The sequence below is a fragment of the Tuber melanosporum genome (assembly GCF_000151645.1).
Source record: "Tuber melanosporum whole genome shotgun sequence assembly, scaffold_113, strain Mel28".
In the NCBI taxonomy this organism is placed as follows: Eukaryota; Fungi; Ascomycota; class Pezizomycetes; order Pezizales; family Tuberaceae; genus Tuber; species Tuber melanosporum.
Window position 1 is genome coordinate 97447 of NW_003298770.1, and position 13359 is coordinate 110805.

The 13359-nt window shown below is 48.3% G+C and overlaps 4 protein-coding genes; 2 read left to right on the plus strand and 2 right to left on the minus strand.

The window, feature by feature from the left end:
- The first annotated feature begins 326 nt into the window (after window positions 1–326).
- GSTUM_00001574001 (uncharacterized protein) lies at window positions 327–2244 on the plus strand. XM_002835678.2 has 3 exons: window positions 327–975; window positions 1163–1831; window positions 1892–2244. Exons 1-3 carry the CDS (start codon window positions 643–645, stop codon window positions 2009–2011), a joined length of 1122 nt encoding a protein of 373 aa, XP_002835724.1. The 5' UTR covers window positions 327–642; the 3' UTR covers window positions 2012–2244.
- A 448-nt stretch (window positions 2245–2692) lies between these two features.
- Window positions 2693–4461, minus strand: GSTUM_00001575001 (uncharacterized protein; the record flags this gene model as incomplete). Its single annotated transcript, XM_002835679.1, has 4 exons — window positions 2693–2893; window positions 2962–3623; window positions 3706–3976; window positions 4036–4461. The coding sequence occupies 4 exons, from the start codon at window positions 4459–4461 to the stop codon at window positions 2693–2695; spliced, it is 1560 nt and encodes a 519-aa protein (XP_002835725.1).
- Window positions 4462–6422: 1961 nt separating this feature from the next.
- GSTUM_00001576001 (uncharacterized protein) lies at window positions 6423–8061 on the plus strand. XM_002835680.2 has 4 exons: window positions 6423–6614; window positions 6702–7067; window positions 7135–7419; window positions 7546–8061. The coding sequence occupies exons 1-4, from the start codon at window positions 6510–6512 to the stop codon at window positions 7915–7917; spliced, it is 1128 nt and encodes a 375-aa protein (XP_002835726.1). The 5' UTR covers window positions 6423–6509; the 3' UTR covers window positions 7918–8061.
- Window positions 8062–8210: 149 nt separating this feature from the next.
- GSTUM_00001577001 (uncharacterized protein) lies at window positions 8211–8824 on the minus strand. XM_002835681.2 has 2 exons: window positions 8538–8824; window positions 8211–8483 (listed from the first exon to the last, which is right to left on the minus strand). The coding sequence occupies exons 1-2, from the start codon at window positions 8570–8572 to the stop codon at window positions 8294–8296; spliced, it is 225 nt and encodes a 74-aa protein (XP_002835727.1). The 5' UTR covers window positions 8573–8824; the 3' UTR covers window positions 8211–8293.
- Between the last annotated feature and the right edge of the window lie 4535 nt (window positions 8825–13359).

The window sequence follows — 13359 nt, forward strand, 5'->3', positions numbered from 1 at the left end:
TGTTAATTTGACGGACCCAACACATTGTGGGTGGAGGAAGATGGGATGAAAGAAGAGCCTCAACTACCGTAGACTACGAGTATCAGGAGCTTTGTGCTCACCAGCCACTCCCTTGGCATTTAACTGACGCCACTCACGTTCCTAGACATGCGCATACCTTTTGAACTCTACAGACTGTGGAGGGGTGAAGGGAAAAGGAAAAAGTTGGCAACCTCAGGTACTCGAGTAGGGCAGGCAGAAACTGTATCACATCGTATCATATCATAGCATACGATACTAGTAGGGTACGGGTAAAAAAAAAAAAAAAATTCTAAGAAAAATAATTTGGATGCCAAGCTACGTCGAGGGAGCCTCGGCGCGCCACGGTTCCTTTCTGTTCCCGACTTTATTGAAACCTCCGCCAGAAGTTACCATCTCAGCGAACTTTCTCCCCCACTAACCTTTTAATCCCTACCTCTATTGCTCTCTACCCCCCCACCGTAAACCGCTCCATACACACATTCCCTTTTTCTCTAGAGTTCTTATCTTGTCTTGAATCCAATTCTCCCACCCCTCCCCCACCACCCCACCCCACCACACTCATCCACCTACCCACCTCACCCTCCATCCTTCCCCGCCGTAGCAGCCGCAGCTATCATATCAATGCCTACGGCTACGGCACCAATCCTCATGGGCGGGAAACCAGTCCCATCCTTCTTGACGGAGAACCCGATCACTTCTCTGTTATCGTCGCTCTCCCATTCATTCTATGAGCGTCGGGCGACCCTGGGCCTGGGAAACCCGGGCACTGTCGAGAATGTCTCCCGCGAGGTCCAGAAAGATGTTTTTCTCAATAATTACGCGTTTACGGGGATGAGGGCGGACTTTTCAAAAAGTTTCTCCATGGATCCTATATTCCAGACTTCGCATGCATTTGCCATGGGCGCTCAGGGGATCCCACCCTACACTTTTGCCGCTATCTTTGGGACCAATAAGGTTCGTTTGATTCGGTCCTTTTACCAATATTTTGCAATGTTTGGATTATGTTTTGCTTGAATCGTGGGTTCGTTGTTCGCTCTTCGTTGGGAAATGAAGAAGGAAAAAAACTTTTTCCTTTTGAGGAACTTCGGTGGTGGGAGAATGGGAATGATAAAGGTTTTTCACATTTGCTAACCCAAAATAGGCATTCCTTCAAGCCAACCTCGACAATGAAGGTCAATTGGCAGGCCGTTTCAATTACCGCTGGTTACCCGAACTCACCAGCAAATTCAATATTCAATTGGCACCTCCAAGTCAACCCTCCCAGTCTGTTTTCACGATGGATACGGACTACTCAGGCTCAGACTTCTCCGCCGGCATCAAGGCTTTCAACCCTTCGCTACTGGAAGGTACCCTCACGGGTATCTTTATCGGCTCGTATCTCCAGTCCATCACCCCCAACCTCGCCCTCGGCGTAGAATCTGTCTGGCAGCGTTCTGCGGCCTCTCTTGGACCGGAAACAGCCCTATCGTACGTTGCCCGATACGCTACCAAGGATTGGATTGCCTCGGCACAATTGCAAGCCGGCGGAGCGCTGCAGGCGACGTACTGGCGCAGGATCGCGGAGCGGGTGGAAGCGGGAGTGGACTGCCAGCTTACACTTGCCGGAGGAATGGCCAGGGACGGGGGAGGCGGCATGATGGGTGGTAGCATGAAGAAGGAGGGTGTCACCACCTTGGGTGCTAAATACGACTTTAGAATGTCGACTTTTAGAGCTCAGGTGGATACTCAAGGAAAATTGGCCTGCATGCTGGAAAAGAGAGTTGCACCGGCTGTCACCCTAACATTCGTTGGTGATGTGGATCACTTTAAGGTACATATCCTACATAGAGTCCTTCTTTTCGCGTATCTAACCAATAACCAATAAAAACAGAATCAGGCAAAACTCGGCTTCTCCGTATCCATCGAATCCGCCACGGAAGCCATCCAGGCAATTCAAGAAAAAGCAGCGCTATCAGGCACCGGGCCAACCACTCCATCTGTTCCTTTCTAGATTTCTCTCTTTTTTTCCCCACAACCGGGAGAGAAAAGATAGATAAATTATCCGTTTAGTTCTCTCGTCTGTTTGTCTCATAATATTGGATTCACTTTGGGCGTCCTTGGTTAATTTATAGGTGGAATCGTGAGAGAGATCAAAAGGGGTTAAAAGTCAGTGTGGTTGTTTGATGTAGTGTGGAGGTTTTCATGTACTGGAAGCTGGGGTGTTTTGATATATTATATATATTTCCCTTTCGCCCCCGTCGGTGGGGGGGGTCTCTTTTTTGTCTTCTCCATGTGTGGAAGGGAGGAGTTTTTTTCCTTTCTTGCTGAAATCTCGAGAAAAATAGAGAAAAAAAAGCGGAATTGGCAATTTGAAGGTGTTGGTGGTGGTGAATGCTATTTTCTGTACTCTACTATTTCCGTGGACTGGCATTGTTTTTGCTTTCTTTCTTTTTTTCTTTCTAATATTCTATTCTACCCTACTCTACCCTCGTGTGATATAGCGGATGGACTGGCGGATTGGCGGATTGATGGATATGGGGTTTTTTGAAGAAGCCGCCTACCGCTGGCTTAATTTCGACTTCCTACTACTACCCTACCACTGCTGGTAGTAGTAATGAACCCTGAATTCTATTGTACATAACAGAAAAACACGACATAGCATTACACTTCTCATTTCCTCCTATGTATCTCGTCACCTTTTCTTCCTCTTCCCCTCGCCAACACCGACATACTCCAGCCCATCCAACAGCACCTGCCGGTTCTCGCGAACCCACTGCAGTAGCTCATCCTTGGGTTTATGTGGATTATCGAGTTGGTGTTGGAGGGATGCCTTAATGGTAGGCGCCATCCAAGGTCCTGGGAGGAGGGCGTATTCTGCTGCTATGTCTTGGCCCTGGTCACCCCTGCTATTAGTTACTGTTCCGCTTTTGCGGGAAGGGGGGAGGGGAGGGGGGGTGGTACATTCAACAAACTCTTAATAGTATAAGCCTCCTCCAGGTCCCTCTCCGCAATGGTTTTTAGAAAGGTTTCGTATTTATCCATTACTCCCTCCACCTCATCATCGCTAGCATTCTTCTCCTCCGAGTCCATGAGTTCGAACATCAAGCAAGCGCCAACCTGATTCTTCCAGTCGGCACCCAAAGCGTGCATTTCCATGCCCGTTTTGCTCCTGCCCCAGTGCTCCACGTTGGTGACCATGTTCTGGATGGCCCTCCGGTTTGTGAATGCTTTCGCTATTGTCCCGCTGACGTGGTTGGGACACTTTAAACCTTCTTTTATGGCTGTGGCGGCGGCGGGCGCTTTCTTCTTGTCGGCTGGGAACACAGGTTGGTTTTTCCAGGGGCTCGCGGCGGCGATTAGCCACGCAAGGTACCTTTCGGGAGTAGTCATCAAGAGCTTGGAAATGCGCGGGCGCGAATGGGCGTGTTCGAAGAGTCGGCGGCGCACAATATCGGCGGCTATCTTCATATCTTGCACTGGGAGGACGGGGAGGTCTTGGATCGGTGGGGCGAATATCTCGTTGTAGAGGTCCAGCTCGTGGATTAGGCTCAGGGAGGCATGGGGATTGCAGCCTTTGAACATTTTTTCAATCTCAATGCCGACGCGCTCGCGGGAGATTTTGGCTTTGAGGGCAGACTGCGAAATAGGGGGGAGGTGGTCAGTTGGTGTGAGTGATAATCTGTGTCTGGGGGGAGGAGAGGTTACATGCCTTGATTTCCGGGAGTTTCATGGCGGCTTTGACTTCAGGAACTATAGTAAAGCCGAGTCGTGAGGAAAAGCGGATTAAGCGGAGGACGCGGAGGGGGTCATCGGTGAAGGTTTCTCTCGGGGGTAGAGGGGTGCGGATTAGGCGGGCGGTCAAGTCCTGCAGGCCGAGGCCTGTGAAGTCCTCCACCTGTTCAGTGTGCAGGTTGTAAAAGAGGGCATTGATAGTGCAGTCGCGGCGGAGGGCATCTTTTTCTGGGGTTCCGAATTCCTAAGGCCATCAGGTCAACGTCCCCCCCATGAAACAGTGGAAGGTAGAGTGGAACAAACCATATGTGGGATCCGACTATCTCCAGAATACGTCTCACTCCTCAGATTGACAAAGTCGATATCCAATCCTAGAACCTTTGCAGTAGCAGTCTCCAGATGCTTGGACTTCTCGGGGTTGCTCTCGATCTTGCTCACCCTGCACGGTTTAGAGCTGGGCTCGTCTCTGTTTGCATTCATGTACTCGGACAGCCGAGTTGCGAAATCGTACCCACTCATATTGTTTACCCCCACGTCAATGTCCACGCTTCGGGTACCTAGGAGCTTGTCGCGGACCCAGCCGCCGGTGAAGCGTAAAACCAGGCGGTCATCCTTGGGCTTGTCCTTATCGATTTCTTGCGCGACGTCAACAAAGAGTTTGCGGACGGTGGCTTCCTCAGGCGAGAGGGTTAGCGTACGCGGGGTGATAGGAATAGTGGGGGTTGCCATTGTGCTGTATCTTTTTGAGGCGTTTGTTGGTGGGGGAGAGGATGTGGCGGTGAAAGGGTTCGGGATGAGTCGTCTGCGCTTCTGATGGAGTTTGCCCCCCGGGGATGGAGAGCGAGCGCGAGCCCCTGCCATTGATACCAGCACTCGTAGGGAGGGGTATCTCGGAGAGAGTAAAAATCGTGGCCTTAGGAGCAGCGGAAGTCCGAACTTGGTTTGACTCATTATTCTCGTTTGCGCTCTGGTCGTCAGTGAAAATATAGATTATGCCCGCACACCATCTCCACGCTGGAAGGCGGGGGAGCAAAAAATAAATAAATAATTTGTGTCGGTTTCCTTTCATGACAACCAAAGTGTATTGTTATCATAAGTGAGTAGTAACGTGTTTCCTCGTCATGTGACACACCAGGACATCAGTAGTCACTCGCGAAGATTCAGGACCTCAACAGTAAGTCTAAGTATGATGAATGATGCATAGCCATATTGTTACTCGAGCAGTAGTCTAGTGGAAATCCGAGGCGGAAGCGAAAGTAGCACCGCTCTATGACAAGTCTCACCTCTTCAGGCCTAAGCCACTGCCTTGGTTGACATATCTCACTCGGCACCCAATCTGCTCCCCCGCAATCCATCAGTATGCGGCCCTGCCATTAACCGTGATGCTAATAGGTTTCTACCACTCTGCCAGGTATGATAGACATCGCTTCTCTATTGGGCTGCACCCATATAATCCTTTCAAAACAGGGATCAATTCACCCCGAGGTCCCTACAAGATTGACGAAATATTCAATATTTCGAGTAACATTGTGTGATCTAATTGAAGCTCAAAAAATAAAAAGAGTTTATGAAAACCCAAACCAAGCACTGCGCACACCAAGTTTGAATACAGTAAATACTACTAGAAGAGTATATAATCACTCACATAATCCCTAGGCGGCTATCAGCCTTGATCCGCCTTTGTATGACTGCACTGTTGCCTCATCTCTCACAGGTCACAAGTTCTAAATAGCGAATGCGCAGTGCCATACCGGTATTTAAATTATGCTATAAGTTAAGTTAGTGGGCGATAGCGGCGGCCACAACAAAGTGCAAACCAACCTTGCCTCTAAGTTAGTCGCGAGAGGTTAGCCTAATGATGATCTGTACCATGCCAGCATTGACCATGCGGAGGGGGAGGGTCGCGGTGATCCAGACGGCGTTTGTGCCCTCCCGTATTGCCTATCGACTGTACGAGTGCTTATAGCTCTGCGGGTACCCGGTAAGAAAAAGACATCAGGATAATATAGGTTGGGCCCACCGGCATATAAGATATGCGCATCCCCGGACCCCCCATTCTCTGTGGGCTAGCTTGAAGGATCAAATTCCTACTCTCGGCTATGGTGTTACCCAGGCAATCAGGAAGTACCGGTAAGGCTCGTGGAATAATGAAAGTGCAGATTATGCCGCGGTCGACGATCTAAGTGCGACGATCCCCAAATACTTCAATCCCAAGCGGACAATAATTTACGTTTGAAGAGCCCAGAAAAGTAACCTGGTTTGTGTCACCTCCAGACCGTGGCAGCACTACGAACCTCAGTAATTAGTCCAAGTCCGACATGAAGTTCCTACTGACAGCCCAAGTCCCTCGGTGGAAGGCCACGCTCTGTCGTACTCTCCCTCAATCATGGTGTGAACCCCCCATATTTTCTAAATAATCAAAGCATACAAAGGTATCATACTGTAATAGAATGGCAGAGAATACCGAAAAAAAAACCAATTCCCTTTCCCAAGAACCTAGAAAAACAACCCAAGTTGCCCAACCGAGTGACCATCCGTGCAACGCGGGGGAGAGGGGTGGCGTGAACGCCGCAAGCGCGCAACCAAATGAAAGTTGGCCTCTTGACAACCGGCAATCAACCGAAACCCTTTCCCCCCCCAAAAAAGCTCAATCATGAACAATATCATACGAGTACCGATATTCTTAACCACAAACACCAATCCACTCCCCATCCACCTCTACCTCTTCACCACACGACAAACGTGAAAGAGAAGCGATCAATCACCCTTGAGTAATCATGGCGCGACTAGGGATTCTAATCCTCCTCATGGGGGAAATAGTCGCGAGGTCGGGGGTTCACGGAATGTTTAGCGTTCATGACGACTTATTGGCATTTCCACAGGTATTTTGATCCGCATATTTGTCTCGCAGCGTTTTTTTTTCTTCGCCTTTTCCCTTCTTCTACTAAGGGGCTGAGTTGGGTATATAGTACGAGATTAAGTTCTACGACGACGTTATCCTCGAGGAAGAAGCTGAAGAGAGACTTTCGTCGGCACCGACCATATCCTCGAACCCCCAACCGAGAGCTACGGGTACAGTTAGGGAGGATGCGGGTCCGGACGCAGCAAGGGACGGGGAAGGAGAAGGGGAGGGAACTCATGAAGTAGAGACTTACGAAGCATTATGGCTAAACGGACGCCGGTACCTATGCTCGGTGCCCATCGTCACACCAGCACCGCCCATGAATGCAACGGAGAAGGAGCTATCCAAAGCAGCGGAAGAGAAGGAACTCGTCAGGGCGACGACAAGGGGGTGGGAACTACTGTCTGATCTTGAGGGACATTGTTTATATTTTGTACGCTCCCTCCTCCTCCTCCCCCCTCACTCTACTTTCGTATGTTAATATGGAGGTGGCATAACAGGTGTCCGGTTGGTGGAGCTACTCATACTGCCACAACCATGAAATCCGCCAATTCCACCAGAAGCCACCACAGAACGGCGTGAACACCTGGCCGCCGGCCGAAGACCCGGCTACACCATCATACGTCCTCGGACAAGTCTCCCCCGAAGCCGCGAAGCGCACCAAAGGCCAAAAGGGCGAGGGCACGGAGTTGCAGGCTACCGGAGAATTGAGGTTCTTGGTGCAGAAGCTTGGAGGAGGGACCACATGTGACCTCACTGGGAAAGAGAGGAAAATCGAGGTTCAGGTTAGTTCAATTGTCCGGTATCTGCTCGGGCTGGAGGGGGGAGGGTGGTTTTGAAATTGTTTTGTGTTGAGAGGGGTCGGCGGGCTTTATGGATGGAAGCGATACTGATTTATGTCCGAAAAATAGTTCCATTGCAACTCCCAAGGTTCCGACCGCATCGGCTGGATCAAGGAGGTCTCCATATGCTGCTACCTAATGGTAGTCTACACCCCTCGCCTCTGCAACGACGTAGCGTTCCTGCCTCCCCGTGAGGACCGCGCAAACAGCATCTCGTGCCGTGAGATCATGACACCGGGCCAGATAGAGAAGTACCATACAGACAAGGCCAAGGTCGGGGAAGACAAGGCCACGAAGGTGCCGAAGAAAGCCCAGGAACTGGGGGCTGGCGATGAGGCGAAGAAAGCCGAGATTAGGACTCTTGGGGGTGTGGTTCTGAGGGGTGCTAATGATCCGTTTACCGATGGTGATGTTGAGATTATTATTCGTCATGAGTTATGATGTGACTTTCCCCCTCTCCCTCTACTTTGTGGTGTTTTTTTTATCTCTGCTTGGCTTTTGGTCTTTCTTTATGGACGGATGGATGGAGTTTATCTCGGTGATACACTGTACTATACGAAAGTTATTTCGTGGATTCGTATTGGATTGATTGTGCTAGTCAGTTTGCTCGCCGGGTAGTCGGTGCTGTAGCGTTTCCTGAGAGCTTATCGCATAGCTCTCCATCCCCAGCACAAGACGCTACAAGTAATTTAAATCAATCGAATAGATGAAGAGTAATTATATCAACCCGCAAGTAAGGAAAAAAATTTTTGGTATCAAACTCTACCGTATTCTTGTACCTGAGAAAGCGAGAACAGTATTCGTGTTTGTGTCACCATCATACCCGGAAAGACAAAGGTGTCCAAAACCCGTAACGAAAAGGAAGAGAAACCCCAACAAATTTGATAGAAACCTCAGCAGCACATCCCCCCTCCTCCTCCACACAATCCCGTAGAGTACACACACAAGCGTCTAGTCCAGCAAGTCCACTTCCCCCTTCCATCCCAAGTTTACAGTAAAGAAAAACCCTACATTAACAACCATCAGCTCTATCCCAACCAAACCGAACAATCCAAACTCACCTCACTTCCCTCCCCAATCCTCTCTCCTCTCCCATTTCATCCCTACACGTCCAACATGTCCAGCATGTACACTCTTGACCCCCTTGCCGACCTTCTCGGTGGAGTCGCTAGCGTTCACGGCTAGGAAGTGGTACAGCACTATCAGGCCCATCATGAGCGTGCCAAGGAAGATTGCGATGGAGTTTAGTTGGGTGTCGGAGATCATTGCGTTTTCGTTGCGAAGGTTGAGTAAAAGTAAGGGTGATAAAAAGGTGGTGGTGGTTGATTGGGGTGGTGAGAGAGCTATGGTATGATGCTGTATGGCTGGATTGGAAGGAGTAGTACTTACTTTACTGTAACTCAATTGCCAAGACTTTTTTCTTTTCTTTTCTTGGTTGGGATTTCCTGCGGTGCCGGGTTTGGTGCTTGTGATTTGGAAATCTTGAAGTTGTCTTTATTTTAGTTCTCTTTTTTTGGCTCCTGATCCGTCGAAACCAGGCTTGGTCTAATCGAAGGGGATTGTGATTCGCGATTGTGGCCCTTCTCCCAATTACTTGCGCGTGTTTCTACTTACCATACTAGCAGCTGTCTGGAGTACTGTGCTGGTTGGTATTATAGACTACTGGTGGGGCCGAGTTGGAGCTCCAATACAATACAAAGTGTCCAACTCGGCCGCGCGAGTGCAGTTTGCAGTACAGCACTTGTTTATGGCAAAGACATGGAATGCTAGTGCTTCACGCAAGCCAAAGATACCGTGGACGGGATTGGATAAGATACCGGTACCATGATTCAAGTCCCTCCCTCCCCCCTTCCCGGGCCGGAGAGGGAGCGGAACCAGGAGCACATGCATAGTAGACAGATATCAGAAGAGAAAGGAAGGCACAGTGTCGGTTATAGAGCACTCCGCATTGCCAGTACTATAAATTTAGTATAGTACGACATGTGTACAGATAAAGTCACCATCTCCCATCTTCTTTCTCTTGGCACTATTATACCGTGAAGCAATTCACAGATGGCACAATAGTACTCGTACCGTACTCTACTGGTACCGTACTCGTACAAGCCTCGCACGTATCTCCATCCCACTGGACAAAGATCCAGCACAAGCGAATCCGTTCGCGTTTCGTCTCGGATAATGTTAGCCTACGGTAACCGCGGGCGAGTGAGTACGAGTACTGTACCTTGTCTCACCTCACTCGTGCCTTTTGTGGTACGGAATGCATGCATGGAAGGAAGGGAGAGTGCGAGTAGGGATGAGGGAAGGAAGGGTAACTTTTGCCCTACTAACCGTACCATACAACTGGAACCGGTGGGTGGGATGGGGATGAGCATTGCTGGCGTTTCAGGGGGCGTTTTTTTTAATTTATTTTGGACCAAGTATGACATGAGCTGTAGAGTAGACTACATTTGCCCTAAGAGCGCGGTAGTCTAATGTAGTCTGTCTGTCTATCTGACTGACTGGAGAAGCGTTGGTATCATGTCATGTTGGTATGAGGCTATCTGCAAAATTCATTGACACCTGACCATCACAACTGATTTTTCCATAAAAAACCATTCTAAACAAATGCCTTCCACGCTACCACGTAATGGTCCAAGAGTTGAATGGACTACTCCTACAAGAGTAAGAATCCTTACTCTATTAGATACTGGTGTTTTGTAGGCAGAAGTCTCACATCGAACTGGTATTCCTTATCTAACAGTAAATTTGTAGTCAATAACGCAATGCTCATAGCACAACCATACTTGCTCTGGACGTCCACTAGCTCTGATACAGCAAGATATCTGGCGCTTGATCTACCTGCTTCGCAAAAACTGGGAAGGGAGAAAGCTTTACTGGAAAATACTTAGTCAAGAAGCGGGACTTCATGTATCAGCAACTACAATTTATCAAGTATTGGGAAACAAAGGTTATTCCCAACACAAGGCCTGTAAGAAGCCATTCATTTCTCAGGAGTGTCAAAAGAAGAGAAAGGAGTATGTGATAAAACATCACGATAAACTGCTATCACAAACCAGATTGTAATAAGGGAGATTAAGGAGATGGAATAAAGATTTTCACATCATTTGTGCTTGCAAGTCATAGGAGTTTATTGTTATACGATAGCTTACAGTTGTGAGTCATATGATGTTATGACTTTTCTGTGTGACTCATATTTATGAGTCACGAGTTTCACACATGTGATGCATTTAGCACATATGATTTGTTATAAGGATTATGATTGGTTTAAGTATGTTGTGCAGTTGACTCATAATGAGTCAACTAAGGATTTTACATGACTCACAATTATGAGTCATAGGATATAGTGAGGTGAAGGTATGAGTCATACAGGGTTAGGGTTGAGTGAGGTGTCTGTATAAGTAGCAAGGTCCAAGAACCTCCGGTACAAACACCTCACCCAACCACTTATATTCTTTCCTATACTATAAGTTAAATCAATACTCTCTACATACTTACATAATGTTATGTGAGAAAAAGGTCTCACTTACAAGAGGTAATGCAAGTACAAATTATTCTAGCTATCAGAAATAATAGTGGTAATGTAATGATCCCTCCTCGGATGGTTAGTTCGTAGCGACAGGGAACAATACTTCTCTCCTCTTTCTTCTTCTTTCTGTGTCTTACAATAGTACTAGACCTCTACCTACATTACTGATAGTACAAGACCTCTGTCTTCTATCAGGAACGCCTATTGTAAGCTTTCTCTAACTCTTCTCCGTGAAGAGCTTTCCTTTGCGTAACGATAAATATTGTAATACAGATAAAGATCGTAAAGGTGTTTTATATTTTTAAAGTAATAAGTAAGAAAAGTACTTAGAATTCAATCTAATTTTATTTATACTAGTACCGCCAATACTAGCATACGACCAGTCTCCTCTGCACTCCATAAAACAAACTATTTAAAATACACTACCACAGACCATTGCACCTTGCAACCGCTCCCCCCAAACATAAATCCAAAAATTACTACCTAAGTGGGCTCACAGGCGCTCGCAGCAACTAGCTCTGCCCCAGATTAATGCGTCTTCCCACCTTACTACACAGCCACAATCTCATACTCTCACTCCTATCCACCTCCAACACAATTTGCTCTACATATTCCACAAAAGAAACATACAGTCTATCCCAACATCCCTCCGTCCTCTTGTAATGCAACCCAAGATCCAAATAACCCTCTGCCAATATTACACCGCCGTAGGAGCAGCGTGATTCCTTCAGTAACCGGTTCACCGTAGCCCATCTCAAGACCACCGATGTCCATGTTGCCAGGTTCAGCTCATCCCACGGTAAATGTTGGGAGTGCCAAAATCGATCGTGACAAATCCGTAGATACCGGGGACGCCTTTCGAAGTGTTCAGTGAAGGTGGTGTGTTTCTTTGTAGCTGCAACAGCGATGGCAGCACCACAACAGGGACAATTGCACCGTCGCTGGTTGGGTAAAAAGAATCACTTCTTCGGTAGTGTCATCTCACCAGGCAAAATGCAGCCACTGCCATCGTGTCTCTTTTCACACTGGGTGCAGGTCGTAAAGTCTCCTATCAATACTGTCCCCCCATTCCGTTCCACCATTAGCGTGCCATCAAAGGGATTACCCACCACAACCAGCTCCCCATCTATTAGTTTGACATGGCGAGGGACCCCCAGTTCCAGCCACCAATGTTCCGTCCACCAGTACTTCCATCTCGGGACTGCCGAATCTTTATACAAGTCTTCATCAGCAGGTCGTCCTCTAGCATAGCGGAGGTACTTAGTCCAGTGATGTCGGTCTTTCCACCTATCACAGCCATCATGGCCAACCATGCCCATCCCACTACGGATCCTCATTAAAATATAGGAATCCATCCAGGTTAGGCCATGCAGGTACCGAGGCGCCTTTGGTTCTCTAGCATAGTATCTGTACCCTTCTCTAGCATGCCAAGTCTCTCATTCCTCTTTTCGAAGCTCCCGGGCCAGGGCCGCTTGGCCGACCCCAAAGCTAACCCCTTCCCAGTGGAGAGAGTGTAAGGGGCGTCCAATACACGCCTTGGCCTTCAAGTCGACCATCTCATTGCCATCAACGCCCATATGGCTGGGCACCCAGCCGAAACTAATATGTGAGAATGCAGTCAATAGGGGTACCATTACCTCCCACAACTCAGCTGAGTCACCATCCGAAAACATGTTGTCAACCATAATGAGGACTGGTATACAGTTTAAGAACACATGAACTGAGCATCTCTTTGCCATATCCTGTGCATGCCGGAGGGCACACACAACGGCAAACAGCTTGCATTCTACAATACTCCAGGATGGGGGAACTGAGCATCCGTCAACATGGCTCAAGGCCCCTCTCTCAAACACCGCCCAGGCTACACCAGCCCCCTTAGAGCACTTGGACCCATCTGTGTATATAACCACATCCGAAGATGTACATAAATCTTTATACAACACTCGGTAGCATGCAGCCATCACTGCCTTGCCTTTCCCAATCGAGACTGATGGACAACTGGTGAGCTCCTTGTCCGAACTCTGCCGATATGCCACCATACCTTCCTCTCTCTACTGTAGTCATATTTTCCCCAACCATGAATGCTGGTCACAATAACGGTAATTAGTGGACTAACTATAACACCTCCGTTGTAGGTACCTTTCCTGAATAGCAACAGGCGGCATTCCGAACTCGACTATCAGTATGTTGTTTGCCAACCTCACAGGCGTTCGAAACACTGATCGGTAGCAGTCGTTAATGTGGACCTGAATCTTTTTCACATACGATGCGTGGTCAGTTACAAACTCAAGTCCATAGTAGATGGTTGGAAGATATACTGCTTGCACTAAGCCACAAGTCTCCCACACCTCTAACTC